At 45.5% G+C, this 19,970-nt stretch overlaps 1 protein-coding gene across 1 annotated transcript in view; it reads right to left on the minus strand.

The window, feature by feature from the left end:
- The window catches only part of fhod3a (formin homology 2 domain containing 3a), a 59,689-nt gene that overhangs the window by 9,280 nt on the left and 30,439 nt on the right, over nucleotides 1–19,970 (minus strand). The window contains exons 5-18 of the mRNA XM_030063903.1: nucleotides 18,592–18,697; nucleotides 15,533–15,627; nucleotides 15,025–15,136; nucleotides 14,765–14,859; nucleotides 14,209–14,352; nucleotides 13,659–13,894; nucleotides 10,286–10,744; nucleotides 9,249–9,308; nucleotides 8,341–8,475; nucleotides 7,974–8,024; nucleotides 4,894–5,111; nucleotides 3,018–3,368; nucleotides 1,952–2,646; nucleotides 1,148–1,288 (exon numbers count right to left, since the gene is read on the minus strand). Of these exons, the coding sequence (XP_029919763.1) occupies nucleotides 1,148–1,288; nucleotides 1,952–2,646; nucleotides 3,018–3,368; nucleotides 4,894–5,111; nucleotides 7,974–8,024; nucleotides 8,341–8,475; nucleotides 9,249–9,308; nucleotides 10,286–10,744; nucleotides 13,659–13,894; nucleotides 14,209–14,352; nucleotides 14,765–14,859; nucleotides 15,025–15,136; nucleotides 15,533–15,627; nucleotides 18,592–18,697 (2,898 nt within the window). The remainder of the gene's footprint in view (nucleotides 1–1,147; nucleotides 1,289–1,951; nucleotides 2,647–3,017; nucleotides 3,369–4,893; nucleotides 5,112–7,973; nucleotides 8,025–8,340; nucleotides 8,476–9,248; nucleotides 9,309–10,285; nucleotides 10,745–13,658; nucleotides 13,895–14,208; nucleotides 14,353–14,764; nucleotides 14,860–15,024; nucleotides 15,137–15,532; nucleotides 15,628–18,591; nucleotides 18,698–19,970) is intronic.

Raw genomic sequence — 19,970 nt, forward strand, 5'->3', positions numbered from 1 at the left:
GACGTGTTTGATGTCCTGGTGGTCCTGTGAAAACTGGATTCTCGTGATAATCAACAGATCAGCCAGAGCCATTCTGATCCAAGCAGGCGCAGACCACCCATGGCACCGTCACACAATGTATAGACAAGCATCACTGGGCTCAGGTGAGTTTCTAACTTGCTCAATGGTTTCGGAGCAGCGGCTTGAGAGCTGTAAGCGTGAGCGGCCGAGGTTGAGCTCCCTGTCTTTGCACAGCATACTTTTCCTATTTAGAGGCCTTATGGGAATTAGACAGGGGACGGGGATTCAGTACACCCCTGTTCTCTGAGGCTGAGAACACCCATGACCTTGCTTAACCCTTTACATATCACCTTTCAAAAACTGGAGAAAGAAGAACACCAATCTGTGGGTCGTGTTAGCTGGCAAATGGGAGGTGTTCATGATCAAGCAGCAGCCACAGGAACACATGAAAGGCCATGGGGAGAAAAACAGAAATGTGAATCTCTCTCCTGTGTGGTGCAGTCCACATGAGGAGGTGATATGAGCAATGCATGGCTTCCCACACAGGATATCTTATGTCATGCTGCCACTCAATAGCAGACATGTCATGCCCTACAAATAATGCATACGCAGAACACTGCAAAAACTCAAAATCTTACCAAGATTATTTGTCTTATTTCAAGTCAAAAATGTCTTATTACTAGTCAAAATATCTCATTACACTTAAAATAAGACATGATCACCTCAGAAGTAATTTTTTTTTAGACAACTGTCTCTTGTTTCAAGTGAAAATTTGCTTGTTTCATTGGCAAAATTTGTTTCTTGTTTCTAGCTAATTTTCACTTATTTCAAGTGAATTTTCACTTTTTCCACTGGAAAATTTTGCCAATGAAACAAGCAAATTTTCACTTGTTTCAAGTGAATTTTCACTTGAAACAAGTGAAAATTGTCTAAAAACAATTTACTACTTAGGTGATCATGTCTTATTTTAAGTGTAATGAGATATTTTGACTAGAAATAAGACATTTTTGACTAGAAATAAGACAAATAATCTTGGTAAGATTTTGCGTTTTTGCAGTGAATGATTGTTAGTCCTTCAACCAGCTTTCATTGTGGGGGACAATGATTCATATTTGGGTCATGATTGCATTTGTAAGTGGTTGTTTACCTTGGTGACTGGTATTTCCTTTGACTTGGACTCAAACAGATGTTCCAGTTTGCCCGTGTCCAATTTTACTGGTTCCAGTTTGGACCAAAGTGAGTCTCCACTTCGCCTGTACTCCCTGTACTGCCAATCCGACGGACGCACCTGATCACAAACAGAACAAGAATGGCCTGGATTAGGTGCAGGCATGTCTTCAGCTCCCATTTCTGACAATAAACGAGGCAAATGAGAGACTCCGAACACCAAGTACCACATCTAACAGCAACAAGAGGAGCATGTGAGTGAGTCATTGTGATTTGGATGGAAAAACCTCAGTTGTAACTGGCTAATGGAAACGTGCTGTCTTTTACGAACTCTGCCTTGTTCTGCATGATCTCCTCTTCCCCAGAAAAGGAGGAGGACAGGTTGCTTGTTCAGGCTTCTTCAAGCAAAAGTGTTGAGCTGGCCTTGTTTGTGGACACAAATTGTCTGCTCCTTGTTATAATTTCACCCTCCATGTATTGAGATATTTAAATCACTCCCTTTAAAAAAAAATGTTATTCCATCCATGAGACATCCATGTTTTAAATGTATGGCCTGTTTTATCTAAGGTATGTCAGTTTGTAAGTGTACCCAACTTTGCTGTGTGTGGAAACATTATGCGTATGTTATGTCTGACACTGTTACGAGCTCCAGCTGACATCGTCTGGATGAATGATGCATGGAAATGAATTATGACAGTGATGCAATTGTTTTGTGCTCCAGAGAGCCTTAGTTGTCGATGTTAAACAGAAATGTTATGTCTGTCAGGGAGACGCCTTGACGCACCTCGCTCCAGAAGAGCCTGATTGTCTTCTTCTTCTTGTGGAAGAGAGGCACCTCCGGGGCAGGAGGTGCTGGGACCGGGGCGCTAAAGGAGGGAGGAGGGGGAGGCCTCATAATCCCCATCAAGGGAGGGGGAGGGGGGCAGCTGCCCAGCATTGGCGGCGGAGGCAAGTGGGGGATGAAGGGCGGGGGAGGTGGAGGCGGCGGGGGCTCGCCGCACCCTCCTATCAAACCAGTGTCAAGAGTGTCCTTGTCGTCCTCCTCAGTCAGGTCAGTGAAGTTGATGTCCCCGATGCGCAGCTCTCGAGGACTGGCCAGGAGCTGGTCCCAGATCGTATCTGACTCCTTCTTGGGCGGAGGAGGCGGAGGCTCATTGGCTGGGGCGTCCATGAGAGGGTGGGGCGAACCGAGATCCTTGACCAAGTTCCCGAAGCGCTCGGCAAACGCCCGGATGTTGCTGCGGTGCTCCGACTTGTCATCCCTGTTGTCGTTGCTCTGGTCGTCCTCGGGTTGTGCGTTGGCCTTCTGAGTCACGTCTCCGTCCTCCCCGTCTGCTTTCTCCTTATCCTTCTCCCCATCCTCCTCTTCCTCCTCCTCGTCGCCCGGTTTCTTGCTCTGGGAGTACAGCATGTCCAGCATGAAGAGTTTGCTGTTGAGGAGTTTGCTGCACTGCTCATTCACCTCCGCCTCCTTAAAGCCTGAGAGACAAGGCGATGGGATTAAAAGAAGAGGAATTAATTGGAAAAAACATATGCCTGGTCATTTTGAATGAGTGAATGAATGTGAATGCATTTACCCAAAATAACCTCCTGTCTCATCAGACCATACATTTTTAGGCTGGGTGAATCCAGTAAGAATCACACCGGGTAACCAGGACGTGATGCACATTCATTAGGAATCACGTTTTACACATTTTTTTTTTTTTCTCTTGGCCTAAAATACAAACTAAAGTCTACTTTCGGTCTAATCTCACCAGTTTCCAGTTCGGTTTCTTTTGCTAAAAAAAATCCGATTTTAAGACTCACTATTAGATGGAATGTTGTTAAGATGGATATTTTTTGGCACCCACCATTTTCATTGCTCCCCCTCTCCTCTCTCTCCAAAGTGCTGCTGGCCGAGGAGATGCTGGAGGCCGAGCAGTTGTCCTTCTCATTCACTTCCTCATTCTGTCGTTCCTTGTCGCTCAGGATCCCGCTGTCCTCCTCCGCCTCCTCCCGCTCCTTCTCCAGCTGCACCTCCTCCTCCTCCTCCTCCTCCTCCTGCTCCTCCTCTTCCTCCTCCTTTTCTGCCGCCGTTTCCTCCGGCACCTCGTCTTCCCCCTCTCCTTCCTCCTCTCTCTGCTCGTCCTCCTCCTCTGCAGCGGGGGCTTCCGCTCCCTTCTCCTCCGTTTCTACGCCGGCGCAGGAGTCCTCTGCATCTCCTGGCACACAGACGGAGAAAAGACAATGGAAGTCATGCATCAATAAATACTCGGATGAAAAGTTTAGCGCAAATCTGAAAGTCATTGCGCATGAAACCTTAAAGGTAGAAATGAAATGGTGTGGAGTGAATCTACTGGCGATTTGTGAATGATTCATGTTCACGTCATTTAACCAGCATGTTGACCCAAAAGCCAGTCTTCCAAAAACATAAACATAACACACACACATGTTCACAAACTATTACTTTTTTCTCTCAAACCCTCATTTGTTATCTCACTCGCTGTCTGTCACACAGAGATTTGTTTACACAGAAATGAGAATAATTTGCACAGAAAACATACTGTAAGCTGTATCGCCTATCTGCAGTGAAATGCTCGTTGACACTGTTATACGGCTGGCTTGGACTTTAAAGGCACCTCTGTTTAGGCTGCATGCGCGACACCCCTGTATCAACACCCACGCATGCACCAACAGAAACACACGCCCGCACGCTAACGTAAACAATATGGCAGGGGGCACAAAGGCGGGTTGTCATGGCACCAGGATATGAACAGGAAATGAGGAATTAAGTTCCTGTTTACGTCAAAACACACACACACACACACACTCGCACGGCAGCCGCACGTAACGCAGTACAGTCCGTGCAGTGATGCAGTCAAGGTTAGAATAACAGCTGGCTGTGAGGCCTCATACACACTCGCCTGGCCGGGCTACAGTACCTCGGCTCATGGCTACACACTCACTCAGCTGCAAAACAGGACTGGGCTCTTGCACAAGATGTTTGGGCATCACACTTTGAAAAAGCTCTTTCAAAAACCCGTTTGACCCTTTCACCCGTCCCGTCTCGGTGTGTTTTTGTTTCTTTCTTGCACCCCCTGATGAGCCCTGCCTCCCCCCCTCCCAGCTTTCACTATGCTATTTTCCACTCTCTCTCTCCTTTTCCTTGGCGTGTACCTGCATGTTGGTTTTAGCGGTAGGCTACAAACTGAAACAATTTAAGGTTAAGAGTGATTGCTTTAGGGTGCACTGCTGGGAATTGAACTGGCAACCTTCTGGTTTTAATTTTAGGCATCTGAGCAATAACCGGCAGAATTCAAAGCTCTGCAAGTGCTCCGAGAGACGTGACCTTTCACAGAGACGACAAGCTTAAGAAAACACAATCATGCTGCTTTTGATGTATTCTAAAATTTTGGTGATGTAACTGATTATTACTATTGACATTGCAGTTATTATTATTATTATTATTATTATTATTATTATCATTATTATTATCATAACAGTAATACATTAAAATATCACATTATTCTCTTACATTTCAATAAAAAAAATGATAACAGCTCGGCAATGACAACGTAAAGAAGTTTAGGTAAAGGCCCATAACAAAACACAGCTTCATAAATGACATTGTTATCCACTCATTTTTTAGTCATAAAGAATCACTAATTTACAACACAGTGTTCCTGTAAATGAACAATCATGCTGTTAGTCGACCCTGTGAGCCGCTCCATCAGGCAGCTGTCCTACCGGGCTCGGAGGGTGTGTTGGGAGTGACGGGGGTCTCGGCTTCGAGGTCGGCGTCCGCTTCCTCCTGGGACGCGAAGGAGGACGGCGTGCTGCTCCGCGATGACGAGGGCCAGGCCTCCGCCGGCTCAAAGGTCAGGTTGAGGTCAGGGCGAGCCCTCGACACCCGGACGCGGTCCCTCTCGTACTCCTCCGCGGCCAGGCGCTCCACGTTCTTGTACCTGGGGGAGAGGAGGAGGAGGGGAGGATGATAGGGGGGGAATAACGGAGAGAGAGATCGGGGGTAGAGAGTGAAAGAGAGGGTGTGTTAAAAAGAAACAAATCACGCAGATCGCTCATCAGTGCTGCTCTCAATGATGCACCGTTTGCTGCAAAACCAGCATCACGCAAGTTTCCGGGCTGCGGGCCGCTCTTTGCCAACTTACTCACACAAACGTTTGACTTTTATCTCGGTATAATAATCTCACACCAGTCCTCTTCACGTCCTTCTCCCCAGCTGACAGTCCTCTTCCACTCTGCAAACCTACATAAGCCCATCTCTCGCCCCATTAAACACACAAAAACACGAAAACCACATCCAATGCATTCATCAGTCATTTCCTGCGCTCAACAAACGCACCATCCTCCTCTCCTCTCCAACCCAACACTGAGCTATCACCTGCAGTCAAACTATGAAACAGGAGGGAGTACAAGAGAGAAAGAGAGAGAGATGTGGAAAGAGAGAGGAGGAAAAGGCAGAGAGGAATGGGAAAGATGAGGAGAAGTTAACGTTTAGCTTGGCTGCCGAAAGGCCAAACATCAGAAGTGAATCAGAGTAAACCTGTTCAAGATGTGCGTCCGCTCTCATCCACCCGTGGCCTTTTCCTCTCTTCCTCCCTTTCTCCTTCTACCAAACTTCATCGGTAAACCGGCCTGCCAGAAAAGAGACTATGAACACCTATTCAACTCTCTCTCTCTCTCTCTCTCTCTCTGTCTTTCTCTCTCTCTCTCTCTCTCTCTCACTCTAACCCCTCCTCCTCTCCAAATGTACCATGAATGTGTGGTGCTTCTGTTCAGGATTCATTAGCATCAGGCCACTTCAGAAGCCTCGGGAAACTGGATACCACACATAAACACGCGCGAATGTGTGCGCACGTGAAAGAAAGAGGAAAACAGCGAGGAGGAGAGACAGAGGGAGGGAAGAAACCTTGGATCAAACCCTCCTCACATATTTACAACGCAAACCATCAGCCGGTCTGCCACCTGCACAGCCTGAATAAAACAAGCAAACCTCTGAGTGTGAGCTCCGTGCGTCCCTACATCACGGTGACGTATCACATAATGAGCGTCTGATCTCATTTTCTATTTCACACACACACACACACACACACACAGTTTCAAAGCGGAGGGCAGCCCATCTTGTTATGATGTGGTAGCAAAGAAGAACACTTGCCTCAGCTGTTTTACCCCACCATAACCCAAATTATGAGGCCACTTGCATTGTTTTTGTGTACATGTAACATAAAAAAAGATTCGATTCAAGACAAGGCATTTAAAAGTGTTACATTAAATATATGGGTTATTTATCCTTCCTCAGCCTCAGCCAGTAACCAGAATGCTGTGCCATCCCATTTAAACTGCATCATCTGCCTTTATGTAAACACATTTCACTTATTATGACCCCATTACAGTATAATCACATCAAACCTATCTACACAGCTAAGGAAATATATGATCATTTCCCAGTAGTGTCATTTGCTATAAAGCCAATTATAAATCATGCAAATTATTTAAATGAAATATCAAGGCTAGGATATGAAATGGCAAATGCAAAAGTCATTACCGAATATGAATTCTCAATGTGAGCCAATATTTGCGCATAAAAGCAAATATAGATGAGAATGTATGAGTCTGTTGTCATTTTACAGTGTTAGAGTCCCATTTCTGTTGTGCACGCGATACGTCCATCACTCAGGCCGTGCACGCCGTCATAATTCAAATCATTTCTCTTGTCCCGGTGGCGTGTTGCAGCGCTGTATCTCGTCAGACAGCCTCGTCCCTTGGGGAGGTGAGCTAGGGCAAAAACTCATGTTTTTCTTATAACCGTGAAGCCCAAACACGCCATAAATACATCAGCCGCTCCTGTGGATGAATCTCCCCGGTGCTCACTTGGCGATCCCTCTCCTCTCCTGGCTTTCTGTCCGTCTCACACTCACTTCCTGCCTCCATTGTTGTCTCAAAGTGCTCTCGGTCTATCTATCTTTTTCTTTCTTTTTGCCTCGCTCGTTCCCTCTAGGTTGTTGTTTTGGTTTGAGAATTTGGATTTAAATGGAGGGTGAAACAGATCTGAGGCCGGGAGAGGAAGTGACAGGGCTTGGAGGTAAACACACAGCAGAGCACTTGGCACGGTGCGCAGACCAGCAGAAGCTAAAGAGGAGGCAAAGGGGAGCGGGAGAGTGAGGTTACAGAGAAATGATGCTTACCAAAGAGCCTTCCCTTCTCAGACCGTTGAAATATTGTGATGATTAGCGCAGTGGATTTGGCTTATCTACAGCTGCCATCAATCCTTATTAATTTATGGTCACGTCCAATACGATCGCTCCTAAATCTGATCGTGACCTCAAACACCCTCTTGAGTAAATCTCTTGCTTCCTGTGATTCCCATCTGCACTCAAACATAGATTTATTAGCCTCATGAAAATTCCTCTTGTGTGTGTGTGTGTGTGTGTGTGGAATCACAAGCGCACGAGTAAGTGAGAAGTGTGCATAGGTGTGTGTGTGTGTGTGTGTGTGTGTGCGCGCGTGCGTTTGGTGTGAAGAGCTTGCCATATCCTGGAGCCTAATATCGTCACAGCCAACACAATCAAGCCCCTGGCAGAAGGTGGAAGTTAAAATCCAGCTTCATAAGAAAAGGTGAGGCAGGCGGTCAGAGCAGAGAAAATCGGTTCAGCATCCACAGCCTCTGGCAGCAAAGGGCACATTTTGAACCTGAAAACAATTACACTATTACCGAGCTTCCCAAGGCACGGGCTAAAACATACACCCCAGAGTCAACTGTTAAGTGTGTGTGTGTGTGTGTGTGTTTTGATTGAGTGCACACTAACCTCTCCTCCCGTGCAAGTCTGGCCTCCTCCATTTTGTCCACATAGTCACGGCTGTGACAGACACAAACACAGTATTTTATTAGAAATGATAGTCAAGCCTTGCATGCAGGTAGACTTACTACAGCCTTCTGTCATGATGCACGTTTTGCACATCATGCAGACAAGCTTTTGATTAACCTCTTTATTTTCCTCATATTCTTTGATTTTTGCTATTTTTTCATCTACTTTTTCATAACGTACAATATTAATGCTCTGCTTCTGTTCTTATGTATATTCTTTTTTTCCCCAAAATGACTACATTTCCTTACAATTACTTAAGGTCTACCTCACCCCATCTCATCTCAGCCAACTAGCGGCGGCGTCTCACCTGTGCTTGTTCCTCTCCTCTCTCTCTATCCTCTGCAGTCTCTCCTCTCTCTCCACACGGCGGCGCTCTCGCTCGGCCGCCAGAGACTCCTGGTGTTGTCGGTACGAGGAAGAGAGGAGACCTCCAAGAGCAGGCCTGAGGGGGAGAGAGAGAGAGAGAGTTACTAGAAGGGTCTATTGGCCTACTCCCACACCAGGGTCTGCTCATTATTTATACTTCTTCATTCCCCCAGGACAACAAATCATTTCATTATTTTTCATCTTGTTTCCTCCATACATTATTCGTACATACACATTTAGGATATGGAATCATATGGGAAAAAAAAAACAGTGTCATCATGTTGTGTTACATGTGTGTACTTGGCCCTGGCCCTGCTTTGGCCTGCTGTGGAAAACGGTTTGATATCATTTTACCTCTGCACAGTCAGTGTGATGACATGGTTTTTATTATTATGCAGTATCTAATTAAATAAAATAAGGTAAAGTTGTATTGTTGTGAAAATGTATCTTTAATAATACATCTTGTAATTTCTCCCACAAGCCTCTTCTCATTTGAAAGATGATTGATGATACACTTTGTAAAAACATAACTCTGTTCCTTCATATGTTTCTTCAATCAGTATGCCATATGTTCTGTTGGCTAACATAACTATATTCCTAATAAAGGATATGGACTACTACAGCTAGGCAGACAGAGAGCAGAGATCACATTCAAAAATATCAAATAAAGTTAAAGTCGATGATATGAATGAACTGATGCACATAATCTATATTTATGTATGTCGGTACATTTGTGTGTGTTCATGCACACTCGTGCTGGCATATGGAGGTGTGCACAGTGCAGATGTGTGTGGGAGCTGTTTTCATGCATGTGCATGGACACGTGCGTGACGTCCTGGGTGCGCTCACCTGGAGTTGGTGGGTGTTGTGGGGCCGCTGTGAGCTGAGTAGGACATGGGACCACCGTTCCTGAGGGGGAGGGGAGACAGTCAGTGACCTGACCAGTCACCTTGTGTCACACCAACGTATCGACTACCTGCTAGCGAGAAGCTGGTGGCGAGAACCTAATGTGACACCTTGTTACATAACAGGAATGCTGTCGGTGAAACACTAGAGTGCACCATAATTAGCAACTGCTGTGGTGTTGATTCCCTCATGTTTCTGGAAAACGTTTTGCACGACCTCCCTCCTCGGGTCCACTGCAAATCTAAAAAGACCTTTACTTTGCAAAAACTGTTAAAATTTACTGTAGTTTATAAATGAGTCTTATGATCTTGTTTCCCTTAAAGGACCATTCCAGTGATTTTGCATGCTTAGCATAAAATCTACAACATCTATATAATACTATATAATATATAACTACCCATAAGTAAAAATAAGGAATATGTTATATAAAAAAATAGTGTTCACTAAAAATGTAGCCTTACAGCAGATTATTAAACCACAATCCTCTCCAACAAATGAACAAAACAAACAAAACAATGCATAGTCTAATGAAAAGCGATCACGCTAAGAAGTGGAGACAGAGGCAAAGAATTTGACAGCAGAAAGACTACGGTACTTGAGCAATACTTGAAAAGAAGGGAGAAGCAGTGGCATTGGGAAACAAAGTGAGGCTTTCAAAGAAGTGTGGGAGCTCATCGATGCAGGGACAGAACTAGGAAAAAGATGCGAGGGAATCTAAGCGATAACAAGTGCCGTGAAAGACTGAAAGTGAGAAGCGGCGCATGCTACCAAGTGAAAAGAAGTGGTGAAAAGCCGAGGTAACGAAAAACAAAAGTGGAGAAAGACATTCAAGCTGGTGCCAGAAATAAGAGGCAAAAACAGAGGTGGGAAGCCAAAAAGAAAAGAAGAAAGCACAATGTGGAGCAGATGGAAGGAAGAGTTTCTTTGCCACTTCCTCAGCAGCGGACTCATGGCAGATGGAGTCCCGTCTTCCCTCTGACCTGGGAGACGCCGGAGATGTCGTTTTGGGCAGTTCCTCCTTGGGTTTGGCCGGAGGCTCCTCGTCCATGTCGTAGGAGAAGAGGTGGAAGGGGGTGTGGGGCAGGTAGGGGAGGTAGTCAGGTGAGGGACGAGACGAGCCCCGCAGTGGGGGGCTGACCTCCTTGGTGGCTGGGACGGTCACCATGGTCCTCTTCCTGGCCAGCAGGGTGGCCAGGAGGGAGGGCTGGGCTGGTGGGCTGAGAGGGGAGGAGATGGGAAGGGAGGTGGGATGGGTGAAGTTGGACTGAAGAGACTGAAGAGTGGGTGCTGGTGGTGCCGGTGGTGCTGGTGGTTTTGGGGCCGGTGGCTCAGCCCGATTCCTGAGCTCCTCCTCTTTCAGTTTGTCCTCCTTCCTGGAGGCGATGGTGATGGATTGGAGAGTTGTTCTGTGAACGCTGGATGCATGGTTTCTAGCCAGGCTGAAGACAGAGGGATGGAGGAAGCAGAGGAGTAACTTAAAACATGAAAACATCACCGGGCTACTGAACAAGAAGTGGAACCAAATACTAGATAATACTACAAAACAGCCTTTACTTTAATCGGTTTAGACGTCCCTAAAAGTACCTACAGGAAAACAAGTCAACACCCATCAAAAAGGCCCAGCTCGACAAGATGTAGTAAAAAAGACTGAAAAAGACTCTTTTGCTAGCCACGACTTTATAGTCCTTTCATAACTAAGAAAGCTCTTCTCATCTCTCCTGACTGCATGTTCACTGGGAGAGCTTCCACAATTTGTCGTTTTATCTCGGTCCAGTTTCTGATGCTTGTCAAGAGCCTCCAAAATGTGCACTCCACTCCAAGTGAAAGTAAAATGAGTGACTCCAACTCAAAAAGTTCGCAAAAAGCGAATGTAATTAGTAGCTGCCACCCCTGACCACATCCTGGAATACCTGGGGGAGGTCTGACTAGAGACTCTAGCAGCCTCCTCCTGCTCATCGGAGTCAGACTCCGTCACTGGAGTCTCTTGCTCCTGCTCCTCCTCCTCCTCTTCCTCACATTCCTCCTCTCTGTGAAGGCCGGGAGGAAGGGGTCAGGAGAGGTAGATGAATGGATGGATAGATGGGAAAAAGGAGGGAGGAACTGAGGGAGATGATGCAATACAAAACAATATCATGCAAATACATCACCGCACTGTTTAGAAAGAGACGGAGAGAGAGAGAGGAAGAGATGAGGGGAGATATGGAAGGGTAGACATGTGGAAGAAATACTTAAAGGAAACTCAAGTGTTTTAGGCAAAATACCATTTTTTTCAAACGTACCCAGACTGAGACAAGATGTTCGATACCATTTTCACCCCCCAAGATGCATATTTCAAATCCACGTGATACATTGTGTAAATAACACAGCTTCAGAGTTGCTGTAAGGTTCATTTTTTCTCTTTGACAGAAATAAGGCTAATGACTCCTATAGACTTCAAGTCTTTATGCTAAGCTAACATAAAATGCTAGCCATAGGAGCCAAACCAGTGGACGCACAGAGGTGAAAATGGTATTGAGCATCCTGTCTCAGCCTGGGTAAGTTAGAAAAAGGTGTTTTTGCCCAAAATGTTGGTGTGTTCCTTTAATGCAAACAGTGGTACTGCTAAGCCACTTAAAAGACACTGGCAAAGAGGACAGACGAGGACATGGCTTCTATCACAGGAATGATAAAAACATAAAAAAATGGAATATGGGATGATTTTAAAAATACAGAAACTAAAAGAAACAGACAGAAAGAACAGCCGAGGAATGGTGCATGAATGTTTCTAATTACACACTCTGTGCCTCTAGTTAGGTAGTTTTACATGCTCATGGAGACAAAATATGATGACAGGGAAGGGGGAAAGGACTGCTGTGGGGGAGAATCCAATGAAGCTGAACAACTGATCAGAGACCAGCTCTTGGTCGTGACTCAGGAGTGGAGGAGATGCGGACCGCTCGCCCAGAGCAGACCTGCAGTCGGTGGAACTGAAGCGAAACCAGATGAGTCTTGTTGCAGTTGGGCTGGTGTGCGCTGCCAGGTGTTGTTCCACAAGACCGGAGCCATGTGTGTGTGACGGATGGGACCGACAATAAAAGGATGTCTTTGTGTGTGCCTGTGTGTATGCGCGCATTCGTTCCTTTTGTGTGTGTGAAAACAGGGTAAATATGAAGCAGGATGGAGTCCCGCTGACATAAACAAACTTTCACCCCTTCATTCGATAAACCATATGCACACGGAGTCCCTCTCACACTATCATACACATTCTTCCCAGCTTACGCAGATGTGCTGGCAAAATATACCAAGTTCACATGCACACACATTCATACACACTAAAACACACGCACACTCCCATATGCTCGCATATACAACCACTGTTTTAAAATTAGTAGTACCTCTTACAGGCCGAGGGCCAAAATCTGCTTCGTAAAACATCACAGACTGATTGGGAATGATGAGGGGAGAGAAGGAGGGATGCGTGTGTGTGTGTGTGTGTGTTTGTGTGTGTGTATGTGTGTATATGCAGGGGCGCCGCCAGGGATTTTGAGCCCCATGAAAAGAAATCTTATTGGGCCCTTGTATAGCCGGCCAATAGATAAACCTTTTTATTTCAGGCCTTTCGAGGGCCCCCTCCCCCATTGTGGCCCTGGGTAATCAGTCCCGCTTTTCCCCCCACTACGACGCCCCTGTGTGTATGTCTGGGTGATGAGTTGGAAGACAAGGGCAGGAAGGATTTACCTGAACTGCTACAGCCACCGCTCCAAGAATTGGCCCTTTGTGTCTATGAGCACAGCACTCTGCCACGAGCCCATGTTAGCTCAAAAATGCACATGTTTCCATTAGCATCAGAAGCGTGTAGGCTTGTGCAGCTGCTCAGAAAACTGGGTAAGTGGCATCCGTTCCATCGGGTTATTTTAATGGCGAACAGAAGTGCTGCTTAATGGTGAGTTTGGAATTTGAGATTTGATTTTAAATTGAAGTGTTGCGTGTTGTATTTCAGGTGAGACACACTTGTAAGTGTTGCAATGTAGGTGAGGAGCCACGGTAGTAATAATAAGACAAAAGGCCACGGAGGTCAGCAGCTGACCTTTTCCTGTGTGACCTTTGGACTTACATGGACGGGAGGAAACCTGACAGTGCTCTGGAGCGGGAAATGTTGGAACAAATCAGTCAGAGCCTTTCTCAGCCTGGACTCAGATAACACACTGGCATCTCAAAATATCCTTTGAGGAATGATGACTAAAGACTTTACGCCACAACCATACCCTTCCACCCGCAGAAAACTTGAAAACGTATCCCTCTGCGAACATGCCTACTCTGTCTAGGACAACCTTACAACTCGCTGAACCCTGTCGTTCGCCCCCGCCCTCTCACCTCTCGCTCGTGTCCTCAGCCCTCTGTCCGCTGAAGGGGTGGAAGCCGGCTCTCTGTGGCGACGCGGGGCTGCAGGGCGAGGCGTGACCGGACCGGCCAAGAGAGGCTCTGCGACTTCGCCTCCTCTCTAGGCCGCGCTTCTTGTCGCCGCCCCCCAGGCTGGCTCGGCGGCGGTCCCGGTGTCCTGCCGGCGGAGGCAGGCTGTCGTCGTCGCCGTCCTCGTGGCGCAGGGTCATCTGGGGGAAAAAAAAGCGGGAGGTGAAGATGGGGAGGAGTCTGAGAGGTTTGTGCCTTAACAGGATTGAGTGTTTTCCAGGGCTCCAACAGCTGAAATTGAAATGCCAGAAAAAAAGAAAAAAAAAAATCCTACTTCCCATGTCTAAGCATGTTTAAGACTTTTGGAGTTTAATTTATGAATTTTTAATATCAATTTAGTTTTTTTTTTTAGATCAATAAATTCAGTGCCTTTTAAGACTTGTTTAAGATCGGCGGGAACCCTGGTTGTCCCTCCTGATCTTTGATAAAAGGCCATTATCCATCTGTCTCAGACCTCGTAGATGTTGAGCTGCTCCACCAGGTCCAGATCAGTGCCCCTCCGTCCCAAGTGTCTCTGGGACACCGTCTCCATGCCCTGCTCCTCCAGACAGTCCACCATGTCGTAGAAAGAATCCTGGTCTGGCAGCGCCGCCAGCGTCTGCACAGGGGAGTGAGACGAAAGTCAGTTTAAGGTTTTCACGTTCAATGGGCCAGCATAAAAACCTAGTGCTTGATGTTCAGATTAGAGAGCAGATTATCTCCCTCTGCGTCTAACACCAAATTTTAAAATCTTTAAATAGGCGTTTTCTTGCCCAAATTTCCAAATACATGCAAGTATTCAGTGTTTCTGCCAGAACTTTATTCCTGCCAGGTCAGACAAAAAAAAACAAGGGAACCAGTATTAAGACCATGATGTAGTACTTAAACTTTGTGAAGCCAAAACCAATGAAATTCTTTGAGGAGGGTTAGCAGCAGGAGTAACTCTGGGACACATTAGGTCATGAAACAAAGAACTCAAAAGACATTAATTAACATTTAACTGAATAAATAAAGGGTGTATGCGGTTGTACCTTGTTGATGAGGGTCATGGCGTAGACCAGCAGCTCTGTGTCCACTCCATCCTTCTCATCTAAGATCTCCATGGCATTGGACCATGGCTTGCAACCTGGAAGTCAGTCCATCAACATCAGTGCACCAGTCAGTCAGCCTCTTACCTAACAAGTAACTGTCCACCTAACCGCACATAACATCTCTCACTGTCTGTGTGCCTGTTTTCTAATACACCAAACAGACATGCAGCAGCCATTGTGGCGTGAGACGTCCGCTGTACCTCTCTTGGTGTCCACCGTGGTGATGGCTTGTATGAGCAGCGGGGCGTTGGCCTCAGAGTACTCCACAAACACCAGCAGCAGCTTCAGAGCCGTTTTCACCACCAGACGGAACTGAGGGGGACACAAACAGGGAAAGAGGCATGGAAAGATGTGACAGCAACATGTTGCCACGTGTGCTTCAGGGGCTGGTAGGACTAAGACTTTCAGTGCCGGATTCAAGTGGGCAGAGAACGCAGGCGGGAGTACCTTTAAACAAATACCACAACAACAAAACACAGCAGCCTCAGGACACAGAACTCAATAAATGGCAGATCTGCGTGTGTCTGTGTGGAAAACTGAGAATAACACTTGCCAAACTGTGGATGGGCAACGTAGGCCCAGTGAGAGGCAAACTGCAGTGTGTGTGTGTGTGTGTGTGTGTGTGTGTATCTGTACGATGCGCTTCACTGCCTTTGCAAAGGTTGTCGTGTTTTGCTATCGGGCTATAAAGAGTAGATCTATTTTTACCTTTGACCCAATGAGAGTGTACAGCCACTGGATTGTCTCAGCGTGGCCAATGACACCGTTCATCCCGTCCACGTAAAGCATGATCTGCCCGAGAGCTGAGAGAGTGGCAGACACAGAAAGGGAGGGAGAGAAAGAATAATAATAAAAAAAAAAATACAGTAAGAAGGTTGAACAACTGAATGTTTCAGAAAACAGCTGCTGTGTGTAGTACAGAAAGTTATTTAATATTGGCAACAGAAGAAGCTGCTTAAAAAACAGAATTATCATTCTTGTGATATGACTCTGTGACTGATATACTTCAACTCAGAGCATGAAAGAAATATTTGGATTCAGCTTGGTTGTTATTTTAAATCCTGTTCACGAGCCTAAAATTAGCCCTGACTCTTATCTGGTTTTCCCAGGTTGGTCTGGATTGCAATTCATTCAAATTTAACCCCTTGAGCTCTTATTTTCCCTTAAATTTCCTCTCTAATAGCTCCAAAATCAGAGAAAAAGGTTGGTTTTTTTTTTGTTTTGTTTTTTTTTTACATTATAACACAGTTGTCACATTCATATCTTTTATCCATTAGTTGCAGTGCTTCATAGAAGCCACATCACACTTATGTGGAGTGAAACAGTCAAAGTCAAGATGCCATTTTTTAACGGCTGCACCATTCCATCAAATATGTGTTTGGCATAATTTTATACACATTTTCATGTAATTCAGCAGGACATATTTGGCATCTTTAGAAACCTTGGGATCGTCACCACAGTTTAAAATAAATGTCTGTGTGTTTGAATAAAGCTAGTACTGTGATGATGTGTGAGGAACCCATGAAGTTAACTTATAAAACACCGCCCTGTGGGAAATGCAGTGACATTATCAGGTAGACTCTGCCCTGATAATGAAGCACAACTCATCATAAACATGCCTTTCTTTTACTTTTGCTTTCCCTGCCAGACAGGAGGAGTCACTACCAGGGGCAAAAAATTGTATGAAGTTAGATGAAAGTATTTTCGAGGAACTGAAACTGAAAGGGTACTCCTATATGAGTCACGAAAACTTTACTGAGGGTAAGTTAGAGAGCAGCTCACAAACAGCCTTACTAAGAGGTGAAACAACAGCTTTGCAACAGCGCTTCCATCTTCATCAATGATGTATCCAGACGCAAATTTGAGAAATGAAACTGTATCTGCGCTGCTGGGGCAACCCATTGCAATATACGACGGGACGCGTGGAAAAAAAGAGGCTTGTTTGACTGTTGATGACTTCCATCGCAGCACCATCTGCGGGACTGTGCAGACACATGCAAAGGAGCTGTTCATAGACCAGGCCAATTTTTTTGACCCACGGTACGACTTCGACTTCACGAGACTCTCCTCCTCGGGTGACTGTAAGAGAGGTGGAGAGCCTTACAAGCGACCGTGTGGCTGGTACCGCATGGCCCTGAAGGTCAAAGGCAAATACCCGGACGGGGACAAGTGGTTGGGCCCTGACGGATGGAGGAGTGACTCTGCGCCCGGAGAGTGGCCCGCCTGCTTCCACGGGACAAGCCTGCCCGGTGCCAAAGGCATCATCACGTCCCACTACAAGGCAGGACACGGAAGTGTGTACGGGAGAGGGATCTACTCAACACCAGACATAAACATCGCCAAGGGGTATGTCAAGACCTTCGAGTCAAAGACGACCGGAAAAAAATACCAAGTGATCGTGCAAAATCGAATCAACCCTAAAGAGAGAGAGCTGTGTCGCATGAAAGACTACTGGCTCATTCCTGTTCCCGCCGGTACGACTGCCGAGAAGGAGAAGCAGATCGTGGAGCGCTCAATTCGACCATACGGCATTCTGATTAAGGAAATGCACTCTGAAAATACCAGCCAGAATAATGGTGGAAAGGATGGCAGCCAGAATAATACCAGCCAGAATAATGGTGGAAAGGATGGCAGCCAGAATAATACCAGCCAGAATAATGATGGAAAGGATGGCACTGCTGCTGGAGTTTCGACTCTGTCTAGCCTGTTCAACTGGGTGCTGAGCTTCTTTTAATCAAACTGACGCAAAATTTAACGCCACCGCTTTGGGCGCAAGTGTCAGGGGGGCAAACTCAGGAAATGTTTCTGTAATGGTTTCACAGGACCTGTGGTGGAGGGCTATGCTTTCACTTTGAAAAAATGTCTACAAAAAGACACTGAATTTGTGTAATAATATATTTTTTTAAAATCATCACGTCTTTTGTAATGTGAAAATTTGTATGAATGAAAAGGTCTTAGCGTTTCTATTTTGAGGCTTCTATTTTCTTATTGTAATCTACTTGAATTTCCACTGAAAACTGGGAGAGAAAAACTATCATTTAAAAGAAGTGAATTATCCTTGCATTAAAATCTTGCATTTAGACTATTACAAGCATGTGTGGTTCATTCCGCTGTTTTATGTGAAATGAGTGTTAATGAGTGAACAAGGCATAAATGAACCAGCAACTAACTGTAGCTGTCCAGTAACTGTCCAGTTTTGCTCTTAACTCTAATAACTGCTCTCACACTTAACTTTAAAATCTCATTCAGATTACTCACAATCCCAGCCACATGCACAGATACACACGCACACACAGATTTAGAGACTGCTATACATATTTTAAAGCTTGCGTAAAGTCCGCACACAGCCACTCATACCATCTTGCCCATTAAACAAACTGGGCTGAGACTTGTTCACACGCGTTATAAAAATTAACACATGCAATGCTTGAACTGCTGCAGGGTTTGGGGGTTTTCCAAAGAGAGAGCTTTGAGTCACTGTGAGGCAGGAAGTTCAAATGTCACCTTTTATGAACGGGCCGTAAATATGGCTGTAATAATAACCCGTCATTGCCAATCACAGCCAATTAATAACAATCACAAACAGTCCATATTTTTTAAATGATTATCGGTGACGTGTTTTGAGTGGATAAATGCAAGGGAAAGAGAGAAGAGTGAGACAGAGGGGAAGAGGGTGAGGTAGGCTGAGAGGGAAGAAAGAAAGTGAAAGACAGAAAGAGAGAGAGAGAGAGAGAGAGAGAGAGAGAGAGAGAGAGAAGGAGGTGTACCTCTGAGTATGTAGTTCTGGTAGTTCTGGTCAGCCTCTGCCCCCACTTTGATGAGGCATGTCAGACCTTCAGCCATCACAAACTCATGGACCAGGTCTTTGTCATCCTGAGACACACACACACACACACACACACACACACACACACACACACACACACACAAAGAGAGAGAGAGAGAGAGAGAGAGAGAGAGAGAGAGAGTTTAACTACAGTATGTCCATTTCACTTCCATGCATTTGCACTCCTTGTTGTACCCACATGGTGGCAGTAATGTGCAGGACGTGGATTAAAGTTGGTGCTGGGTTGCTGATTATTACATAAACTTCCAAATCACCACTTGGTCATGCCATGTGATACACACACCAATCATTTTGACAGTCATCTGTTTAATAGTTTGTTGCCAGTGAGATGCCATCTGTAATTACAAAAACAGTTCAAAGAATGATGAAACCATTTTTCCACCTCTGACTGCCCAAACCCAAACAGGTCACCTGACATAATGCCACCTACAAATGAATTTCATAAGTTTCAGCAACAAAGTTTAGCAGCTGTGAATATAGCATTTTTCCTGTTCAAGGGGTTTCAGTGGGAAATAACCACAGACCTTGCAATGATCGTAGTTTATTGGAAGCTGTTGTTTTATTCGATAAATGTCTAGAGGCAGATCGAATGTTCCAAGTGTCAACATTGATTTTGTTTTTTCGATGTAATTAAGAGGCTTTACGTCAGGATGGCCAACAGGGGCGGAGCAGCAGCTCAGCAGTCCGACATCCTGGGTCAAGGGCCTTCTTTCCTTTAAATAATCCACTGGTCATAAGTCATAAGTTGTGGTGTATTTAATAAAAAAATGAATCACTAATTATTTTATTAATTTTTTCCATCAGTTGTTGACATAGCTTCAATACGCTCTGCTATCTACATGCCGTAGCTCCGCAACTCGGGTGTCACAGGAAATTCCTGCTTGCCTGCTCATTTTCTGCCAGTTTGCTGAGTCATTAATATGCACTTAACTTGTAATTATCATATTTCTGACAGCCCTTGAAAGCACCACATGTGCAGAAAGCTTTAAAGTTGTTGTTTTTTTCTCCCGAAAGTTTATTGTTGACCTCGTGTCTGGTTATTTTGTGTGTGTGTGTGTGTGTGTGTGTATGTGTGTGTGTGTTCCAGATAGCAAAAGTGAACTTGGCTTTGGAACTGGCTGACTCCTCTCATCCTAAAATAAAGGTTCACACACACACACACGCACACACACACACACACACACACACACACACACACACACACACATACACACATACACACACAAACACACACACACACACTTGCGTGCACACATACATATACATACCCACACATAGATACAGACACTCACACACACC

Source organism: Myripristis murdjan, chromosome 11, assembly GCF_902150065.1.
Source record: "Myripristis murdjan chromosome 11, fMyrMur1.1, whole genome shotgun sequence".
Classification (NCBI taxonomy): domain Eukaryota; kingdom Metazoa; phylum Chordata; class Actinopteri; order Holocentriformes; family Holocentridae; genus Myripristis; species Myripristis murdjan.